Here is a 22257-nt window from a genome sequence, read left to right on the forward strand (position 1 = left end):
AGAGTGAAAGGAAAAATGCATTTCTTTTTAATGCTTCTCTTCATCATGATGAATTTGTGATGTACTGAAATGGTTAAACTGTAGGAAAAAGTGCGTTAGGTTAAGGTGCAAATTATGCACAATTAACAATGGTGTAAATGATTACAAGAAAAAAGTTACTCCACAGAAAGAGTTCTGCTGCTTTGTCTGTTTTGTGCCACATTCTGTTCTCGTTACTCCAGAAGAAGTGAGCAATAAAGTCAGAAGAGTTTCACTCCAAAACCTTTATGAAGGAGTTTCCAGGTTTCACATCTCCAGGGAACAGCTGATCCTTACAGTGCCTCATATGGGAAACATGTCCTAACAGGTGAGTGAAATGAATGAAGAGGATCTCCCCCAGCAGCTCCTGATCTCTCCTGTCCACAGCAGACAGGTGAGGAAAATGTTATTTATCTGAACTCGTGCTGATGATCACTGAGCACAGCAAATGGTATTAAATAAGGAATAATCATTTTTGATTCTCACTTCTCATTCTGAGAACTTTGCCATTACTGGGTCTTTTCCTCAGTTTTCTGTCTTCATTTTCACCTGTGCATTTGCAGGTGAGAAAATGCTAAGAACTTGAAGGTTCACACAGTCTTCTTGGCAGACATTGTTGTAGGGCACTCGGGAATCCCAAACTTTAAATGTCAGTCTTGAATATAATTTCCCTAAATATTCCTAAATATTATGTCCCTCCTCTTTCTCTCATAGGCTATTATGTAGATTTTTGTCATTGTAATGCTCTGAAATATGCAAGTTACAGCTAAATTAGAGAATTATAGCAGACTAAGAAAGGAGAAACATCTTCCTAAGTGATTAAGGATTGTTTACAACTTGTCAGTGTTTCTCTGCCACAATGTCCAAGGATTATGGAGAACACCATGAATTTCTTTTGCTTTTGACAAAATATCTCTTTGGGGGAAAAATCTGCATCCAGATTGTTTATGCTAGCAGACATCACTGAAAAGATTATGTTGTGTTAAGCTCTGGGTATTTGAACTCATTTGCCTGATAGGCAGATTAAATATTACTGTATAAGGTTCTAGTAAGGAATAAGGCAATAGTTCCAATGTTAAATAAGTAACTTTTCTTGAGGAGTAAGATTTGACCAATGCTGAGATCCGTGCAGCAAAGATGTGAGGATAAACAGTTACAACTGAAGAATGAGACAAAGGGTAAAAGACATAGGCAGGCCCATGATCGGTTTTTATTTCTTGTGGGATGCCTAGAGTTGAAAGTGCTTGTAGGAAATGTTTAATAACATCTTTTGCTGTTTCACCTATGTGAGCAGAGGCAAAGATTGCTCCTGAGAAAGTGTCTCTGGAAACATGTATACATTTAAAGTGACCAAAATATGCATAATGGGTAGCATTGCTCTGCCAAATTTGTAAACTGTGAAGCCCTCTAGGATTTACTCCTGCCTCAACAGACAGCAGAGAATATTTCTGGCAGTCAGGGCATGTAATGACAATGCATGTTAGTTTCTTTATTACCGTCTGTTAGGAATCTTGGCAAAGAAGAATGAGAACGTATATGCATGACAAAACAGGGATGCTGTTTCTGAGAAAGAATAAAATTTAAAGTTTTAAGCAAGGGGTATAACTGATCATTAGTAACTCTCTCTAGGAAGGAATTTTCAGCTCTCAACGATACCTGTAAAATAAGCAGAATCAGTTACCAAATTAAAAAGGAATGTAAAACAAACAGCAGGACTAAATCTTCATTAATGATATTTAACTAAGGCTTAACCCAATTAATAGTTTGTAGCAGTCTGAGGGAGAATTTTAAGTCCCAAATATTTCTAGGGTGATGTTTGGCTGTATCTTTTCCTCTGTGATGGGGAAGGGGGCAGGGGTTGAGATTTGCACTGCTTCCTGTGTCTGGGACAGGTTCCACCCTTGAGTTCTGTCCCCAGGGTTAGAGGGGTTAAAAGCAGTCTCGGTTTGGGAAGGGATCCTGCGTGGTGGAGTGTCCCTGGACCCCCCGGATTCCTGCCACACCAGCAAGGCCGGGGAGGGGCTGAGCGCTGGGAGTCGGTGCTCTTTGGCTTAGAGCATTTTGAGAATCACACAGAAAGCAGGCAGCAGCCATGCCACGAGAGGGTCCCCCTTGGTAGCTAGGTCATAAAGCGTGATACCCACAAAATCCCAAAATCCCGCAGAGAAAATTCCACAGTCAGTGCTGTTTTCTGCAGCGCTGTGCGGGGGTGGGCCTGTCCCACGGGCTGCAGCTGGCGAGGCAGAAGCGGCTGGGCTGAGGCAGCGCCCGGCGGGCGGGCGAGCACGAGGCCCTGGCAGTGACAGAGCCTGGCGAGGCGCTACTGGCTGCAGTCGCTGGAAAGTTCTGAAACACTCATTTTAGGAGGTTTTTTACCTCACGATTTTGGGCCCTTCTTCTATGGACTGCTAAGAAAAATTTAAAGCTATCGTATATGTTGCTGTCTAGTCTTGACAGTCTTATTCCCATAATAATTGGGATTAAGTGGGTGTGCCCACCTGGCTGGGGTAGGAACAGCAGGAATAAGTATCTCTATTCTCCACTTACCAGCTTTTTCAGGCAGGCATCCAAAATATCTGAGCCAACTCCAAGGGTTGCTTGTAACCATGTCAGTCCTGCCAATTTAATCCACAGCAGAGAAAAAAAAAAAGGTCCTACTGATTGGCCAAAACCCAGCCAAATAGAACCAAAGAAGATCCCTCAATGTGAAGTCCCTGTTCGGGCGCCAGTTATTGCAGTCTTCACTTGCTGTGACCCTTAGTTCAGCTTGGTTGGGGTAACTGGCAAAATAAGGGATGGGAATGATGGTTTTGCCTGAAAAAGAAATACTTGAATAGCAAAATAACAGACATAGAAACTGCAGACTCCAGGGGCAAGATCCAAGGATGGGGGAGGGGCGTGGCGAACACCACAAGGTATCGGGTTCTTCTGAGGGCAAGGATCCAGTCAGGAACACGAACTCAGAACATGACCTTATTTGTAAAAGGTACCAAACCAGCTGAGAACAAGAACCAGAAACCTGACCAAATATAGGATAGTTCTATTAACGTATTGACTCTCATGACCCCACTCTTCTTGCCATGATCTGGCTCGGTGTCCTTTTTTCAGTGTTATGTTTCCCATGGCCTCAGATTAATGCCCCCTGCATATGTTGCTGAGGTTAAACCACCATTTATCCCAGCTGGATGGGATTCCACAGTTGTTTTTGTTGCAGGATTCATAGCAACAACTCTGCTAATTTTATTAACCTCAAGATGGCTGTGCTTATTCCTTCTGTATACCATTATGTTAAATATTCATATCAAAAAAATACAGGTTACATGACACAAAATGAGGATGTGTATAAACAACCTATTTGTTCAGGCTGGTTTGCGTTCATTTATCCAACATCATACATGGGAGAGCATCCAATAACTGGATTGGCTTAAATTTATTTTTTTTCATTCCAGGTGACTGATTCCTTAGGTGTACACCTGATTCCTTCCCCTCACCGTCTGATAAAACATCATTTATCATGAGAACTTTTATTAAATCCTGGATTCCTCAGTGTTTGTGGATTCTCAGGTCACCTTCCAGAACATTCCATGGAAACAACAGGCTTCTTACATCTCAGATTATTTCCCATTATGAATCTATAAACCAGGGTAAAAAGGAACTGCCAGAATATTTCAACTTTGCAAGTGATGTTTTAGATGAGTGGGCACGACTGGAAAAGGTAGTATTTGTCTTTTCTTTTATAGACATTGAATTGTAATTTAACCCCAGCTGTCAACTAAGAACCACAGAGCCCCTGGATCTCACACACACACATCCAGTGGGATGGGGAGGAGAATCAGGAGAAAAAAAAAGGTAAAACCTAGGGGTTGAGGAAGAAACAGTTAAAGAATTGAAATATAATAATAATATTAGTAGCAGTAGTAGCTCACTGCCCACTGATTGATGCCCAGCCGATCTCCAAACACCTCCCAACAAACTTCCTCCCAGGTTATAAACTGAGCAGGACCTCCTGTGATGTGGAATATCCCTTCAGGCAGTTCAGGTCAGCTGTCCTGTCTATGATCTCTCCCAGATTTTTGTGCGCCTCTTTGTTGGTGGAGCGTGGGAAACTGGAAAGTCCTTGATTTACAGTAAGCACTGCTTAGCAACAACTAAAATATCAGTGTGTTATCAACACTACACTGATCCTAAATTCATAAACCACAGCACTTTACCAGGATAGAGCAAGAAAATTGACTCTATTCCAGCCAAAACTAGGACACAGTGGAACAATTCTCAAATGATACAAATCTGTTTTCCTCAAGGGTACTGGGCAGTATTGGCTGCAGAGTGGAAAGCACTATTTTATTTTATTTATCAGAAACACAGGTGTCACCCTAAGAGAGTGATTGCCAGGGATGATTTGCTTAGTTTAGAGATATTTTGTATTGAAGTGAAAACTTCTAAGGTCTTTCTTATTTTAATGTCTTCTCATGTGTTGTAGGATGGAAGAAAACCAACAAATCCAGCTTTTTGGTGGGTCAACGATGAGGGAGAGGAGGTGAAGTGGAGCTTTGAGGAGCTGGGCTCTCTGTCCAGGAAGGCAGCCAATGTCCTTTCTGAGGCCTGTGGTTTGCAGAGAGGAGACAGAGTTGTGGCAGTTCTGCCTCGTGTTCCTGAGTGGTGGCTCCTGAATGTGGCCTGCATGCGAGCAGGTGAGTGACTCACTGACTTGTTGGGTGCAGACAGAAAGCAAATCGAGCCTACAAGCCATGTATGAGATTGGGGTGAAGAAAATGCAAACAGGAATATTCTGTTGTGACCTCTACAAGTGATCTTTTGCCTAGAAGGAGAATTGGCAGCACCCGCACAGGAAGCACAGGGACAGACATGGTCCAGTCAAACAGCATCCTCAGGGGAAGCCAGTGAGGGCTGAATGGCTGCAGCCTAAGGCCAGACTTGACCACATACTTTGGAAGGGAGCTGAATTTATAATGGAAGAACTTATATAATTAGTGTCATTAATAATTCAATATATCTATTTTGCTCTGCTTTTAAACGGATAAACATCCATGACGGATAAAGTCAGCATCAACAGAGAGACATAATCAAGTATTTTTGGGAAATGCTGAGTTCTCTCAATTGCTTCTTGCTTTCTTCCAGGAATTGTCCTTATTCCAGGAACATCTCAATTAACAGCCAAAGACATCTCATACCGACTCCAGGCTTCAAAGGCCAAGTGCATTGTTACCAATGACACTCTGGCACCTGCAGTGGAATCTGTCCTGCCTGGCAGCCAGTTCCTGAAAAGTAAACTCATTGTAGGCCAAGGGAGCAGGGATGGGTGGCTGAACCTCAAAGAACTCCTTGCGTGAGTATCCAGCTCTTTTCTTTCCAGTTCTTTGAGGTGAAGGGGGCTGTATCAGTCAGGTGACATTGCTGAGTTGTGGGGGTAATTTTCAAAATACAAATGAGTTATGTTTCTCTGTCAACTTGCAGCATGGTAATTACGCTGCATTAAGTACAGATTCATGCAACCCAGATTCTGGGACCCAAGTTCAGGTCCTTCAGCTTCTTCTTGCTCCTCAGCCTTGTGATTCAGAATGTACGTGACAGGCAAAATGTGTTTTCTAAATTTTCCCTGTGGTATATAATGGATTTAGTAAGATCATATAATTTGGAGCAGCTTTCCTGTTGAACTCCTAAACATTAAAAATACTGCTTCCCTAGTGGAAAACTGCGTGTAGTGACTGGAATACATAATTTTTTCTGAAGGGTTGCATCTGCTGAGCATAAATGTGTCAAGACAAGGAGTCAAGACCCAATGCTTGTGTATTTTACCAGCGGAACTACGGGCTTCCCAAAAATGGTGCTGCATTCCCACAGCAGTTACGGCATTGGATTTGCAATCAGTGGCAGGTATTACCTTGCAGTTCCTCCCAGGGTCCTGATTAAGTGCTGTGATCAGCATTAAACTGAACACGAGACCATAACATTGCACTAAGTGTAGGCATTTCATGACTGTAGGATTTGCACCTTCTTCATCTTTCCCTTCTCATGGTAAAACCCTTGTAATTAAAAGCTTCTTGAAGGCCCAGTTGAGCTCATCATGTGCAGAGTTGTGTCACTTGCAGGGCTGAAAGCAGAGGAGCAATAAGGAAAGCGTCCCTACAACCACACCAAAGGAAGTCAACTGCTCTCATGTTGGGTCAACCTTCCCTGAGAACCAAAGCAACCTTGGGCCATTTCATTACATCTTAAAAGTTAAATCTGTGGCTTGGTACTGATTTGCTTTCCGTGAAAGTTTTTTTTCATCTTTGCTTTTTCATCAGGTATTGGTTGAACTTGACTCCTTCAGATGTAATATGGAATACTTCTGATACTGGCTGGGCAAAATCGGCCTATGGCAGTGTTTTTTCACCATGGATCTGTGGATCCTGTGTCTTTGTACACAATATGCCACAGTTTCAACCAGAAGTTATTGCAGAGGTAAGTAATCCCCACATCTCAAGTAATCCAAAGGTACCAGAATGCCTATTCCTCTTCCCAGGTGTTATTCAAAACCATTCAGCTGGATGATTCTCCTCAACATTGGCCTCTTGTGTGGGGCAGAAACCCTGACTTTCCCAAGAATAATACTGGAAAAGCTGTGGTATAGTTCCCTATCACCAATTAGGGTTGAGCCTGGGACACAGACACCTTGGAAAACCCCAAAAAACCCCTTTATTTGGAACTACTGCTCTCACTGGTCCTTCATTTACATGAGTGACTTCTGTTGGACAGAAAGTTCCTTATTTTCTGCAGGAGTTGGACCGCCTGGTACAGCATTTTTAGGGTTTTGATCTTGCAGACATTTGAGCATGTCAATTCTGTTAATCACCTGCACATTCACAAGGTCAGACCTAGCATTACACTTTCTTTTCAGCACAATAGCTTCCTATTTTTCTAGACTCTCTCAAGGTATCCCATCACCACCTTCTGCACGGCTCCCACCGCCTTCCGCATGCTGGTCCAACATGATGTGAGCAGGTACAGCAGGGAGGGGAGGGAGGCTGGGGTATAATGCTGGGACAGCTCTGCATGGTTAGTTCCTTAGCTTCCTTAATTCTCTTTTTCAGTTCAAGGAAACCTAATTAGCAAAGTAAATTGCTCTCAGTAAAGAAGGCTCTCAGTTTTCAAATGTGAGAAGAATTAGCCACACCATAGGCTACTTGGGCTTCAGGACTGGGTCTTTGAACAGACAGCTCAGAGGAAACAAAGGAGATTTTTTTAAGGTGTCACTTCCTCTGAACGTAGGCTTCACCGTTCAATTTAAGTCAATGTTTTAGGCAGCATTGGATCAGGATGTTACTGGAGTACAGTGGAGTTGTTCTCACATGTTTGAGAATGAAGGGAACAGTTAGAGGAGTTCCAGATGCTGAGAGTTATTTGGCAGCTGTTCTTGCTGGTTTGTTACTCTGTAAAATACCCAGCTTGTGAGAAGTGGTTTGCAAGGCGTTTTCACATCTTTGGTAAGGTACTCATTCTTGTCACATAGGTCTTTCATCCTGCCAAAAGCCAACCCAGCTTTAGCAGAGAGCTCAGGCTCTGTCTTCCTATTCAGCCTTTCCTTCAGCCTTAGGTGTACTTGGAAAGCTGAGGAAGTCTGTTTAGTTAAGGTTGCTCACTGCTCCTTTTAGGAATTAAGGGAATTATTTCATTTGCCTCTCAAGCTACAAGTTCCCAAGTCTGAAGCACTGTGTAACTGGAGGGGAAGCACTCAATCCTGAAGTGCTGGCAAAGTGGAAGATCCAGACAGGGGTGGATATCCATGAAGGTTATGGCCAGACCGAAACAGTACGTTTGCAATAATTCTTGTACTATACCCATTCAAAGGTAAGAATACGAGAGCCACAATGTCCTTGATAAATCAATGGAAAAAGTGAGAATCACTTACATGATTAAAAAAAAAAAAAAAACAACTTTGTATGATTATGATTTTACAGTTCCAGAATCAGCAAGTTGCATATTCTAATGGTTTAGACCCCTGCAAAAACCATGCCAGAGACACTTCCAATCAAATAAGTTGTAGGAGATCCCTTTGTCCTCTTTACTTCAAAAAACCCTGAAAACATAATTTGCTCCAGCTATCAATTTGGCCTGTCTGAGATTTTAATGGCAAATATTAAACCAGCTCACATCCCAGACTTCTCTGTAAGTGAACATTAACAAAACTATTAAGAGCCAGATCTCAGGCTTTCTCTCATTTTGCCCTTGAAATGTTCCCAAACTAATTGTCACAGTATTGAAATAAGATCTGTAATAATAATCTGCTGTCCTGCAAAATAGAAGTCAAGTGTTTGCAGGACAATCCACTGGCTCAGACTCAACAAAACAAATCTCACACAGGTCTGATCTGAAATGCCTCTCAACCCCTCTCTGATGTTCTCAAAAAATCACAGTGCTTTGGTCCTGATTCAGCCCTTGTCACAACAAAGTCGTGGAAAGATGCCAAATGAAAATAATAATAAAATTTACAAGATGTTGCAACAATTTTTAAAAAATCTTAAAAAAAAAAATCTCTTCTGCAGGTGGCAATCTGTGCCAATATGAAAGGAATGAAAATTAAACCTGGCTCTTTGGGAAAAGCTGTTCCCCCTTATGATGTGCAGGTATGTGGCAGTTGTGGGTAGAACAGTGAGGCAGTGCTGTGTCCCTCCTGTGCCCTGCACTGAGCTGCAGCAGATGTTCCTCTGAGCTGATCAAAGCACCCCTGCTGTGTCTGTCCTTTCTGCAGATTGTAGATGACCACGGGGCTGTTGTGCCCACAGGAGAAGAGGGCACCATTGCTGTCCGAGTGCAACCCACACGACCCTTCTGTCTGTTCTCCGAGTACTTGGTGAGCCTGACCTGCTGTGCCTGTGTCTGCTGGGAGACTCAGGAGAGACCCAGGGCAAAGGTCTGCCAGGAGCAGAATTCCATGCAGGATCCTCAGAAAGTCTCACTGGGTTACTTGAGGACTTTGAGCCTGATCAGTGTGTGGTGATGCTGATGTGCAGGACATTCTTAAGAAAACAGTAGACTCAGGCAAACTTTTTCTCCCCTGCAACTGAACTGTCATAATGAATAAGCTTTGGGGGAACTATCTATGTTTTTTATCCTTTTCTGAACCACCATAATATTTGGATATTTGTAGCATCCTCAAAGAACAACTTGTAAAATGTGTTTTCTTGCTGGGGGATAAGAAACGTCTACAAGTTCAATACCATAACATCTGGTTTTCACTCTGTCTTCTGTTGTCAAAATGTGTAACCAAGGTTACACATTCCTGTGTAACCAAGAGGTTACACTGGATGTAGAGGTCCCATGAAATTTTTCCTGCAGGTGACCTCATTTGAGTTTTGTTCCTGTCAGTTAAGGGTAAAAAGTTTCTTTTGACAGGAGGTTATTTGTGGCAACCCTCGGCAATGATAAATCATTTCTCTGAACAGAGTGGGTTACACATTTTTGTGGGTTACACATTTGCTATGATGGAGAGCATTTTGATAGAGCATGACCTTTTCTCTCTAGAACGGAAACCTCTATATACACTCTTTAGTGTGTAGTGCCTGTCACATGCTTCAGGCATCAAACTGCTAATTAACATGGCTCTGGGTTTTTTAGTTGAAAATATGAAACACACTCATTTTGTGAACAACTGAAAAAATTATTTCTATCATTCTTTGCATCACTGCTAAGGAAATGCATTACAATTCACTAATAATCAGATACCTTTTCTGAAATGTTTGATTGTTGCCAGGATAATCCTGAGAAAACTGCTGCCACTGTGCGTGGAGATTTTTATGTCACTGGGGACAGAGGCGTTATGGATGAAGAGGGATATGTCTGGTTTGTTGGAAGAGCTGATGATATCATTAACTCTGCTGGGTAAGACATTTCCTTTTAGATTTGCTTCATGAAATGCAGCCTGGAAAGAGCAAAGGGCTGGTCCATGCTGCTGGGCTGAGCTGTCTTTGTGCTCCCCAGGTATCGCATTGGCCCATTTGAAGTGGAGAGTGCATTGATTGAGCACCCAGCAGTCTCAGAGGTGGCTGTTGTCAGCAGTCCTGACCCAGTGCGAGGGGAGGTAAAACAAAATAGGAAAAAAAAAAGTAAAATAAATACCCTTTCTTCTAAGTATCAACTTCCTTATGTGTACTAGGTTTCCTTGGAATTCAATATGTTGCATATTTTTGAAATTAGGTGGGCATAAACATTTTTAAAATACATGTCTTGACAGATACCACAATATCAGAATTATTTTTGTTTGCAGGTTTTCATGTGGAAAAATAATTTGGCTTTTCAGACTAATAAAGACATGTTTTTATCTAAGCAAAGAAATTTTGATTATTTCTTGTTTTATCACCTAGTGCACTGTAGCAATGACATCCAGAGTGTTTAATTTTTTTCATATTTTCTACATTTGTAACATTTCTTTGGGCAACAGAGTCAAGGTCTTCAGCTTTATTAGGATATAACATTAAGGAAAAAAAAAGCTGGAAATATGGAAAAAATCCTCTGCTGCAGAATGAGTCCTTCATAGTGCAGCAGTTGATAGCAAACAGCTAATGAAAAGGGAAATTAAAGAAAAAACTCACATTTTGGCATTCTGAGTTTTGTCACTCACTTTTCACAACATATGTGTTCCCTTATTGCCACCTCTGGAAGTTAATGCAACCCCTTCGTTTTTGTGGCACAGGTGGTCAAAGCCTTCATTGTTTTAGCTCCTGCTTTTGCATCACATGATCCAGAAAAATTAATTCATGAGCTTCAACAACATGTCAAGAAGGTGACTGCACCTTACAAGTATCCAAGGAAGGTAAGTACAGCCCAAAAAGACAGGTTCCCTCATTGTACCAGAAACTGAGCAATTTTTGTCCTGCCTCAGCTCTTTTTCAACAGCTTTCTGACAAACACTCCAACCAGAGTTAGATAAAATAGAAGTCGATGACAGGGTCTGTGGCAGCTGTAGCCTTGGGTTGGCTGTGTGTGCTAGAATGGACCCAGAGGGAGGCAATGGTCGTGAAATTTTACTTTATGAGGGCCCAGTCTTTCTTCATGGATTCCTGGAGTTTTCACTGCAGCTCAAATGGGCAAGGCATTCAATCAGCCTTTCACCATCCCTGCCCTGGCTGTGCAGCTTCCCATCCTTTTATCCCCAGCTATAATGAAAGTCTGTCTTTCCTTCAGCTGGGAATTTAACCAGGACGTATTTTTGCCTTTCAGGTGGAGTTTGTTCAGGATCTGCCAAAGACAGTTACTGGGAAAATCCAGAGAAATGTTCTGAGGAGCAAAGAGTGGGCAAAAGTATAAAAATAGCAAGAGTGATCTGGAAAACAAGGAGAGAAATACTTCATTACCTGTACCAACCATAACATATCAAACATGGCACATGTTTATGACCCAGAACACGTGGAAACATTGCAAAAAACAAACTGTTGAAGAAAAACTGGAAAACACTCAAACAAAGTGTAACTACAACTCTTAGATACATACAAATAAAAGAGAAATTTATAAAAATAATCTTTGTCCTGTGGTGGATATCAGCAGCACATGAACATATTCTTGTCAATAACTACCACTGTAACATTCTCAAATTCTTTCAGAGTGGAAAGAAAAAAAAATTCTTTTTAATGCTTCTCTTCATCATGATGAATTTGTGATGTACTGAAATGGTTAAAGTTGAGGCAAAAGAAGACCCAAAATGCGTTAGGTTAAGGTGCAAATTATGCACAAGTAACAATGGTGTAAATGATTACAAGAAAAACGTTACTCCACAGAAAGAGTTCTGCTGCTTTGTCTGTTTTGTGCCACATTCTGTTCTCGTTACTCCAGAAGAAGTGAGCAATAAAATCAGAAGAGTTTCACTCCAAAACCTTTATGAAGGAGTTTCCAGGTTTCACATCTCCAGGGAACAGCTGATCCTTACAGTGCCTCATATGGGAAACATGTCCTAACAGGTGAGTGAAATGAATGAAGAGGATCTCCCCCAGCAGCTCCTGATCTCTCCTGTCCACAGCAGACAGGTGAGGAAAATGAGTAGAAAAGTCTCTATCAAACTCAGGGGCTACATCACAAAGTGAAGGTTCTTGGTGTTGATGTGGTGAATGGATGAATCAGTCAGCAACTGCTGAGGCTAAAGAAGTGAGATTGTTGATGGAACTAGTTTGGAAACAAGCAGAAAAGAAAAAGGAATAGAGAATCAGGTACTGAATGCATGATGCAGGAACATTCTTCTAATGTAAACAATATCATCTGATGTTGTGTTTTACTATGGAGAGTTGTGGGCAATTAATTTTAAAATTAAAAATACAAGAAAGGAAGATAGGGAACTTAACATTTAATTAGCATGTTAAAATCATCAATCTGGCTCTGACTAGCCTAAGTGACTTTAATGAAGAACTCATTAATTCATAACTGGATTATCTTTGGATAATCTCAATACTATTTTTCTTTTTTTTGCTGGTTTGGTTTTTGGTTTTTTGTTATTGCAGGATTCATAGCAACAATTCTGCAATTTTCTTATATAGTCTACAGCATCTAGACACATAGTCTTCTGCTATGAAGCTGCTGTTGAAGTTACAGAATCTAAAACTCTTGTGGACTCTGAAGCCTCCTAATAGGACTTTCCATGGACATCCCAGGCTGCTTTCCTCTGATGTATATTCCCAGTATGAGTCCATCAGACAGGGCAAACAGGAAATACCAAAGTACTTTAACTTTGCAAGTGATGTACTGGATAAATGGTCTGAGATTGAAAAGGTAGGTGATCTTCTGTTGTGCCAATGAAATACTTTAATTTTAAATTTCATTTGGAATAAGGTGGGGTTTTTTCTTTATAAAAGCAATCAGTTGCCAAACCAAATTTGCATTAGGAAATTATACAAAAGTTCATTCTTTCTAGCTTTATTTATTGTTATTTTGTAGGAGCATTAATGCACAGTAAAAGGTTTAAACTGAAATAGGATCCAGACTAGGACTTGGGTCTGGAGACAATTAGGCTGGTAAACATTTCAGCTTCAGAAAAGGAGAATCTTTTGGGAATAACTGAGCTTGATTAATAGCAAATCTCAATCTTTTAAGGACCAAAAAAAAAAAAAAAAAAAAAGGTAGCTTATATGCCAGCTGTCAAATACTCAGATCTTCCATAATTTACAGATGTCTGTGCATTATTATTCCATGGTCTTTCAGAAGAAAATCTTTTATGTTTGAATGCCTATGTTTTGTAGGCTGGAAAGAGACCATCAAACCCTGCTTTCTGGTGGATAAATGGCGAAGGAGAAGAAGTGAAGTGGAGCTTTGAGGAGCTGGGGTTCCTGTCTCGGAAAGTGGCCAATGTTCTGACTAAAGAATGTGGACTGCAGAAGGGAGACAGGCTTATCCTGATCCTACCACGAATTCCAGAATGGTGGCTGGTCAAGGTGGCTTGTATGCGAGCAGGTCAGTGAGGTCAAATGGTCATTGCAAATTGGCTGAGAGGATCAACAATGGATATGGTTTATCAAGGGAAAATAGTGTAATAATCCAGTGAGTGGACTAGCTGCCAGGCAGTCCTGAAGGGTTTTCACTGGGGGCCATAGGAAAGGTAGCTCATGCAATGGGCAAGAAGATGCCAGAAGGCAGGGAAGAGCCATGGAAGTCACCAGGCAGGCCCACATTTCATTTCTGACAGAAGAGCACAGACATCTGCATTAATCTAATCTAACTGTTTGGCTGGGGAACACCAGGGCAAATCCGTATCAGAGATCAGTTTGGGAATATTTAATAGCTTAGGTTCTTAGAAAAGAATCAGACATAGAAGAAAATGCCAACATAAATGAACTTTATCTCTCATCCAGGAATTGTCATAATCCCAGGAACGTCCCAATTATCTGCCAAAGACATACTGTACCGACTCCAGGCATCAAAGGCTAAGTGCATCATTACCACTGACAAACTGGCTCCTGCAGTGGACTCGGCGGCATCCCAGTGCCAGCTCCTGAAAACCAAGCTAATGGTGTCCAAAGGCAGCAGGGAGGGATGGCTGAACTTCACTGAGCTGTACCTGTGAGTGTGACTGAGTGCCGCTGCAGACACGAAGACAAAGCAGACCTGTTCCCACAAGTGCTCATTTATATCAACTACAACCATTGAAGTTATAATTACATTCTCTTTTTTTACAGAAACCAATCTGCTGACCATTCCTGCATCAAAACAAGGATTCAAGACCCAATGATTATCTTCTTTACCAGTGGAACTACAGGCTCTCCAAAGATGACTCAACATTCCCAGGGTAGTCTTGGTTTCAGACCCCTTTTAAGTGAAAGGTATGAAAGAGTTAAGCCTGGTTGAACATAAGATAATTGAAGCTGCATAGTAGAGCTATTGTAAAAAATTACTGAATAAGAAATACCAATGTACATCCCCAGCCTTTCTCCCTTTGAAATCAGAGTAAAAACCCCATCAAATTGCAGGGACTAGGATCACCCCAGTGTCTCAGTCTTCCAATTAATATCTCTTACCCTCTTTCTGGGTATATTTTGTTATCCTTTATTTTATTTTTTTCCTATCAGGTACTGGTTGGATTTAACTCCCTCTCACATGATATGGAACACTGCAGACACAGGATGGATACTAACTTCAATAGCATCTTTTTTTGATCCTTGGGTTTTCGGATCATGCATCTTTATACATAACCTACCACAGACCGACTCAGAAGTCATCCTGAACGTAAGGGAAAAACTCATGGAAATGTATTCGTCTGCAGAAAGCATGCCAAGACCAATTCTTGACAGCATCCACAGATTTCATGAGGGTTGTGTTTATAGTCATGTTTAAGATATTGTATTTGCTGTGTAAAGCCCTACTTTCATTTTTAATGTATACAGAAGGGAACAAACATGCAATCCATTCATACATTTAACTCATAGCTGGTAAGCACGTGAAAAAAATCTTCCAAAAGCAGCATTAAATGCCTGCCATTCACTCTAGTGACCGTGGAAATAGTATCAGTGGGTTTAATGCAGAAATGAAGTGTTTCTGTGCCCACACCAGCCAAGATGAAAATGAACACCCCCCTGTGATGTAGACAGAGGAGGAACTATTCTGGCCATGCCCCAAACTGTGGGGTCCTGGTGTCAGGTAGATGTATTAGCATGGGGATTTTTGTAATCTACAATCTACAATCAAAATCTACAATCTCTGCATATTGCACCAACTGCAGGAGGGTTCCTCACCCAACAGAGGATGTGGTGCTTTTACACAGGAGACAAATGTACTTCTCCTTCCTGTGTCACCTGTTTACTGTACATTCCAAAGGCAGATTTTTGTCTGAGCTTCACATGTCCTTCTTATTGTTTAACCCTCTAGACTCTCTGCAGATTCCCAATTGATGCCCTGGTTGGTGCTCCAACACTGTTCCGCATGCTGGTGCAAAATGATCTGTCCAAGTACGTAAAAAAAGTATTTAGTAATGTTTATTATTATTATTATTATTATTACCTGTCCAAGTACGAAAAAAAAAATATTTAGTAATGTTACCTTAACTAAACTCAGTCATCTCCTATATATAATTGCTTGAGCCAAAAGAGGGTAATAATTTAGTTTAAAATATCCTTCACGAGAAGACCATCACGCAAAATTTGATTTTTGCTGAGTTTTTTCATCAGAGAAACTTGATGTTTTTCCTTAGAAGTTTGAGACTTATGCTACTGTACTTGTGAGTATGAAACTGAGAGTCTGTTAAATACTTTGTCATAATTTTTGTCTACCGTATTAATTGTCCAGACTTTGGGAAGGACTTCATCCTAGAAAGTGCATGTCAGCATAACTGAGAGGGAATTATTGGTTGTGGCAGTTGTACCTCACCCCCTGTTCCAGTTCTCACTGCCTGTCATTGTTCCTTCATTCCCTCTTGAACTTTCTTGCTTGGCCTGTTGCAGAGGGTCAGCAATCAGGGCCCTGGCTCAGCAGATCAGTATTTGGTTATTTATAATCCCAGCTGACTTCAGCAAAAATTTTATTTTTCACATGCTTAACTCTGACTGCTGCTTATGTAGAGTGTTGAGCACAGAGTGATATCCTTGTATCAGGAGCAGAAGGATCAGGACCCCTCTGATGTCCCCACTTTGTGGCACTAACTCTCCCAATAAACAGCTCTCCCTTGGTGTTCACCCTTGCGTGCTCCTGGTCTCCCCCTCTAGATTTAAGTATTGCCTTTCTTGTTTTTAACTCCCTGTGAAGATACAAATTCATGAAGCTGAAGTACTGCGTGAGTGGAGGGGAACCACTCAACCCAGAAGTCATGGAGCAGTGGAAGAGCCAGACTGGGCTGGACATCCATGAAGTGTATGGCCAGACTGAGATGGTACATCTGTAGGGACAATAGCCTATTAAATCTTTGGAATTGCTTTTTGCTGTAAGGTTTGCTTTGTCTGTTTCCTCCTTCACATTTCTGTGAGTGTTTCAGTAATTCCCTTCCCTGGTAACCTCTGAAAGAACTCCCTCTGATGGCTCTCCTCACAGAACCTGCCAGAAACATGAGGGTTTGGGAGGGAACATGCTGTAATATTTCCACAAATGTCCTTAAGCTAATTCCAAGTAACAGTGTCAGTCAAGAGGGCAGGGTTTGAATCTAAGGGAAGAAGACTGGTTAGCAGAGGACATGAATTCTTCACAGACAATGGAAAAGGATTCTTTCAGGGAGTTTTATGATTTTGCTTATTGGTACCATACAGCACTGACATATAGGATCCTATGAATCTTAATTCCTTACTTTGGAACTGGTCTAGAAACTACATTTAATGAATTAAGTGTGAATGTAGCCATTTTCTTTTGTAAAGCTTTGGTTTGATTTTGATTTTTACAGGGAGTAATCTGCTCTGTTTTTAAAGGAATGAAGATTAAACCTGGATCAATGGGGAAAGCAGCTCCCCTTTATGATGTTCAGGTTTGTTGACTGCTCTTTAGATTCTGTCATGGGGGATTTTTTGTTTAGTTGTATTTGTGTTTGGAGTTTGTTTTTCCATCGGACTAAAATAAGAATTGTTTTTCATTCTAGATCATAGACAAAAATGCCAATATTCTGCCTCCAGGACAGCAGGGGGAAATTGCTATCAGAAGCAAACCTATAAGGCCACTTGGTTTTTTCTCTGAATATTTAGTAAGAACCTTATTTTATTCCTCACCACCACTACCAATCTCCCCAAAAGCTCTCCAATTGCATAGTCCTAAAGGCTGGACATTTTTCACCATTTTATTATTTATTACCAAAGTCATTTGTTTATTTGAATTGATCATGTTAGAAAAGGAATGAAAATCATATAGGATCAAGTTAAATGTTTTCTTAAAGAATATAAATTATTTTAAACCTATTTTATTGTATTTTATAGCAATATCAGTACATCCTTGACTGAAAAATTAAGTTCCAGTGCATTTGATATTATGTGTGTTATAGCATAATGTATAGCTAATGCGTGCTCAAAATCTAAACTACTGCTTGTAAACCACTTTAAGGATAACCCTAAGAAAACTGCAGAAAGTGAACGTGGGGATTTTTATGTCACTGGAGACAGAGGGACTATGGATGAAGAGGGATATTTCCAGTTTATTGGCAGAAACGATGACATCATCATTTCTTCAGGGTTAGTCTGCACACACCCATTCTAAATCTGCCATTGTATATTCTCACATGTTGTGTTGTGTATTCTTACATGTGAGCTTCTGGCATCATAGTCCTGTGACAGGAATGTATTGACCTCTTGACTTTGGAGTGCTTGCTGTTGTTATCAGCTTTTCACAGACCCACAGTATCATCTCTGTGATGATACTGGATCCATTTCCTCTGCAATATCTCGTGTATTTCAACAAAGAATGAAGACTTCAGTTGGCAAAGGAGGGATGTTTATCTAGTTGATTTTTTTACTAAAACTGAAGGAACCTCTATTGGATTCAAAGAGCTTTTGAAACAATTTATTTTTAAAATGTTGAAAGGAAAGAACTTGATATTGTATGATGTGATTCCAAAATGTGGCACAGGCTGCTGCTGCAGACCCCAGCTACAGGGTGGGATGGAGCTCCAGCCTAAGAGCCTCAAGGAGAGAGGACAGATGGAGAAGTATCCACAGCCCCAGCAGTCCTCTGCCACAAAGACCACTATGAAATGCTCCTACTTCTAACCCAGCCAGCTGTTCCATTTTGTCTAAAACTTCTATAGTTGGTTATTGATTTGTTCTGGCTTTGTTTGGTTTTGGTTTTTTTTTTCTTCAACATGAAAATTTAAAAACACTTGGTACTGGTTTTTCCAGACAAAAAATAAGAGCCAAGCCTCATATTTATTTTTCCTTACCTAGGTATCGCATTGGGCCATTTGAAGTAGAGAGTGCCCTGATAGAGCACCCAGCTGTGGTAGAAACAGCTGTTGTCAGCAGCCCAGACCCCCTCAGAGGAGAGGTAACCAGGCTGAATGGAGGGGGGAAAGCAATGCATTTGTCCAAATATATAATGATATCAAGGAATTTCTACTTTACTGAAAAACTTACAGCTCTACGGCAATAATGTCATCTTAGAATCATGGAATTGTTTAGGTTGGAAAATACCTCTGAGATCATTGAGTTCAACCATAAACCCAGCACTGTCAGGTCCACAAATACACCATGTCCCTAAGCACCCCATCTACTCCCATCATGGATAATCCTAGTGGGGTTGACAAGCAAAATCCCTTCACATTTACGTGCATTTGCTCTTCTGAGTTTCTTTTCATCCCAAGGTCTTCTCTGTGGAGAACACTACTGTGATGTTTACTTTGCCCTTGTTCTTAAGCATTTGTCTATACTTAAATTGTCATTTATGACTCTTGGTGTAGCCAAAGTTCTACTGCAATTGCCCAAGCATTAGACATGGGCTGCAGGTGTGGTGAATGCACAATCCTGTGCCAGGATAACAGTGCTTACTGTCCTCAGTGAACTTCAGAGAGAAATAAAATGTCCCTTAGCTTCAGAGAGATCTCCACAGAGACATGTTTTATTGCTCCATCCTCTTGGCTGCTGCTGAGAAGGCAAAAGGCTCTTATTTATAATGAGGGCACAAAAACTGTCCTTTACACTTTAGCTTCTGCACATACCCATGCAGAAGCTGGGCACAATCATTTCTTATCATGTGCTGTTTCTCTGTTCCTCATGACTGTTGTGACTCTGAGCAGCACTGCTCACTGGTAACTGCACATCAGCCCTTAAAAAGCAGATGGTATCAGATCACTTTTGTTAATTTTACCTTACAGGTCGTGAAAGCATTTGTGGTTCTGTCCCCAACCTTTTCATCCACTGACCTGAAAAGCTTAATTCGTGACTTGCAGGATCATGTCAAGAAAACTACTGCTCCATATAAATACCCTAGAAAGGTAAACATTTCTGAGGAGAAACTTTAAAACAGGGCACCCTTCCCTATAGCTCAGGAGAATTACTATTTAGATTTTCATGATTCATTTGAAAGAACCAGCAGTAAAGATTCATCTACACCACTGGCTCCAGAAGACCTTTCCTAAATAACATTAGTTTAGATTGTTTTTAATGAATTTGCATAAAGTACTTGTTTAAACTTCTCAAAGTTTTCTAGGTCTTGTATATCCCAGTTAGATCTCCATGTTCTAAGTCAGACTCACAATCACAATTCTCTTTTTTGTATTTCACCTTCAAACAAGCATTTGCCAGTGCCTTTAGGGTAGCACATGACTGAATCTGATTAAGTTTTTATCTACTGATCATCACAACTAATAAACAGACACAAGACCAAGAGGATACACTTGGTGTTTCTTAGTAATCCAGCACCACAGGGAAAGAGCTACTGCAATGCCTTAGCTAACTTGAGCAGAACTCACAGAACTAAGAACCATTAAAGACCTTGGGGCTGTACCATCCTTTTCTTTCTTCTTTTTGTCATTCATCTCTGACCTTTGGCACCATTAGGCATTTGCCCTTCTACTGTACTCCATTTGGTCAGCTGAGAGGCAGCTGTACAGATGTTTGGCCATCTAGGCAGCCCAGAGGTGGTTTCACAAGTGCCACAATGTGCTCTTTGGTTTGGCTTGGATTTGAGGCAGGCAGTTCTTACTGATGGGAGTCCTCTCAGTTTTCCACATATGCTTGGAGAGTCTTGGAACACCAACTCTGTAGAACACGCTGCATTGCTTTCTCTCTTTATTTTATCTAGGTGGAATTTGTCAAAGAGCTGCCAAAGACAGTCACTGGGAAGATCAAGAGGAATGAATTAAGAGACAAAGAGTGGGGACGGATATAGCATTGTTTGGAATTTAACAAAACTTCTTTCATTCCATTAGCACTATGTACATTTCACTACTATAGCTGCCATTATTCTGATCTCTTTTTGTTAAGTGCCTGAGCATCAAAAAACTACAGGTAACATCAAGATGTGATATTTGTGCCTGCTTGCAGAGTTTCCAATGTCAATACCTGAGTGAATTGTATTATTCTGGGTGAAAAATAAAATTTTCAGTAGACAATTTCAATAGCCTTTCCCTTTGAGGCTTCCTCACCATCTCTCTTGCAGCCCAGCTTCTATTTGATGTTATTCTTGAGAGATAACAAAAAAATATAATGCCCACATTTGAAAAGGTATTTTACGTCAAATATATTCTGATTCACTATTTCCTGAGAGTTTACCCTGACATCCAAAGCTTATGGAAAGGACATGGTGACTGGTATGGTCACTATATGGGTTCCAAAAATACAACATTATGAAGAGGTCTTTTCTGGTGCCACTGGATAGTGGCAGTAAAAGTGGCAGTAAAAGTCCTAAAAATGCATTGTTACAGATTAGCAGTTTTATTGGATAGGTTCAAAATCCACATTTTTCCTAGTAGGATGAGAACCATGTGTACGTATCCTTTCTTTTAAAAGTGTCTTGTATTTTCCAAGCACTAGCCAGGAGTGGAATTCTCAATGCAAGGCTGGAAGTATTCTGAAATAGATATGAACATAAGATCCCATCTTTTGCTTCAAAAACCTCTCTGAGGTAAATGAAATTGGAATTGAGATTATGTTCAGTATGTGAGAAATAATCTTTTAACAGATGATGTTGTTGTGCATAATGAGAAATTAGTAAGTTATAGAAATTCACAGTATGTGCTTAATGTTGCACATATACACATATAGGGTGTATATAAATATTTTGTTTTTGTATGCATTTGGCACATAAAATTGCTATGCTTGCATTAGTAAGAAAGTTAATATTTAGTTTTATGTCTTGAAATGCTTAATACATTTCCAGAATGGGTTTGGAACTTTGTCCTTCAGATTTTCTGGACTGTGATTTTTGTGACTTTGCATGAGTTATTTTAGCTAGTCCATTGAGCAAGAGCATTTTATAAGTGACCTACAGCTTCATCTCCTTTCCCACAATACCAAAAGTTGGCATTAAGCTTTAATGAAAAGAAGAGCAGCCTTTAGATGAGTTTGGGTTTAGTTATTCAAAAGGATTTCAGATTATTGATATAAAACCAACTCTCCTGCTAATACTTGATCTAGGTCTAGTCATCCTGTAAGAATAAAAAATGAATTTATAAATGAAATGTACATAAGCTTATCTGTTTGAAAAGGGTTTGTTATTGAAAAGATCAGTAAGAGAAGGGGTAATTTGCCAAGTTTGGCCATCACACTCAAGTGTTAGATCGAAGATTCAGAACTCACCTTTGCTTTCTGAGCTTCCATCAGCTGTGGCAGAGCAACACAGAGCTCAGCAGCTGCTAATTTGTTAATGGGCTCCTTTACAACCTTTACAGTCCTTAAAATCCAAAATAAAGTTATCTTCAAACACAATCTCACAGGCTTCTAGTGAGTGTAGAAAATTGAATCCTCTATGGGAGCAAGTAGTTTGTTTAATGTGATTCTACCAGAAGAAAAGTGAACAAAATAAGGTTGTGCTCAAACCTGGCTGTAGCAGGGTTTTAAACTTCCCTTTTCCTGTATTACAGATTTCTTCTGAGAGATTAATTTTTCTCTCCTTCATTCAGTCAGAACAGAAGGAAAACATGTTGGATATATTAAATGTAATGTTGTATTTTAAATGTAATCAATTTCTGGACAGAATAACAAGAAATTGGATTAGATCTTTAAGTGCAATTGAAAAAAGCATGTTGAAAAATGTAATCTGCTCACAATTTCAGCATCTGATTCTTTTTAAGGGCATTCAGATTTCAAATGTGAGTATTTTTTGGAAAAGTAATCCACTTTGAAGTGATCATATTTTTAAAGT

General features: G+C 40.4%; 2 protein-coding genes across 5 annotated transcripts; both read left to right on the plus strand.

The window, feature by feature from the left end:
• The first annotated feature begins 15 nt into the window (after nucleotides 1-15).
• On the plus strand, nucleotides 16-11535 carry LOC128815335 (acyl-coenzyme A synthetase ACSM4, mitochondrial-like). 4 transcript variants are annotated; one of them, XM_053992007.1, is made up of 14 exons: nucleotides 16-412; nucleotides 3468-3733; nucleotides 4499-4709; nucleotides 5158-5365; nucleotides 5770-5913; nucleotides 6327-6483; nucleotides 6944-7023; nucleotides 7707-7830; nucleotides 8565-8645; nucleotides 8771-8872; nucleotides 9773-9900; nucleotides 10000-10099; nucleotides 10712-10831; nucleotides 11239-11535. In XM_053992007.1, exons 2-14 carry the CDS (start codon nucleotides 3533-3535, stop codon nucleotides 11323-11325), a joined length of 1743 nt encoding a protein of 580 aa, XP_053847982.1. In that variant the 5' UTR covers nucleotides 16-412; nucleotides 3468-3532; the 3' UTR covers nucleotides 11326-11535. The 4 variants fall into 4 exon arrangements, with proteins under 4 accessions (XP_053847982.1, XP_053847983.1, XP_053847984.1 ...); XM_053992008.1 differs by having other exon boundaries at nucleotides 16-346; XM_053992009.1 differs by lacking the exons at nucleotides 6944-7023; nucleotides 8565-8645; nucleotides 8771-8872; ... (2 more) ...; nucleotides 10712-10831; nucleotides 11239-11535 and having other exon boundaries at nucleotides 7707-7778.
• Nucleotides 11536-12573: 1038 nt separating this feature from the next.
• LOC128815605 (acyl-coenzyme A synthetase ACSM4, mitochondrial-like) lies at nucleotides 12574-20506 on the plus strand. Its single transcript, XM_053992435.1, has 13 exons — nucleotides 12574-12774; nucleotides 13242-13452; nucleotides 13851-14058; nucleotides 14175-14318; nucleotides 14565-14721; nucleotides 15361-15440; nucleotides 16234-16357; nucleotides 16859-16939; nucleotides 17051-17152; nucleotides 17506-17633; nucleotides 18342-18441; nucleotides 19268-19387; nucleotides 20197-20506. The coding sequence occupies exons 1-13, from the start codon at nucleotides 12574-12576 to the stop codon at nucleotides 20281-20283; spliced, it is 1743 nt and encodes a 580-aa protein (XP_053848410.1). The 3' UTR covers nucleotides 20284-20506.
• Nucleotides 20507-22257: the final 1751 nt, after the last annotated feature.

The sequence above is a fragment of the Vidua macroura genome, chromosome 16 (assembly GCF_024509145.1).
Source record: "Vidua macroura isolate BioBank_ID:100142 chromosome 16, ASM2450914v1, whole genome shotgun sequence".
NCBI lineage: Eukaryota > Metazoa > Chordata > Aves > Passeriformes > Viduidae > Vidua > Vidua macroura.

Excerpts from the sequence above, each read along its gene's own strand:
- LOC128815335 (XM_053992007.1), top strand. The coding sequence starts at position 3,533 with ATGAGAACTTTTATTAAATCCTGGATTCCTCAGTGTTTGTGGATTCTC. Across the intron at positions 8,873-9,772 it reads GTCTGTTCTCCGAGTACTTG|GATAATCCTGAGAAAACTGC; the intron begins GTGAGCCTGACC and ends GATTGTTGCCAG. Across the intron at positions 10,832-11,238 it reads CTTACAAGTATCCAAGGAAG|GTGGAGTTTGTTCAGGATCT; the intron begins GTAAGTACAGCC and ends TTTGCCTTTCAG.
- LOC128815605 (XM_053992435.1), top strand. The coding sequence starts at position 12,574 with ATGAAGCTGCTGTTGAAGTTACAGAATCTAAAACTCTTGTGGACTCTG. Across the intron at positions 13,453-13,850 it reads GGTGGCTTGTATGCGAGCAG|GAATTGTCATAATCCCAGGA; the intron begins GTCAGTGAGGTC and ends TCTCTCATCCAG. Across the intron at positions 14,319-14,564 it reads AGACCCCTTTTAAGTGAAAG|GTACTGGTTGGATTTAACTC; the intron begins GTATGAAAGAGT and ends TTTTCCTATCAG.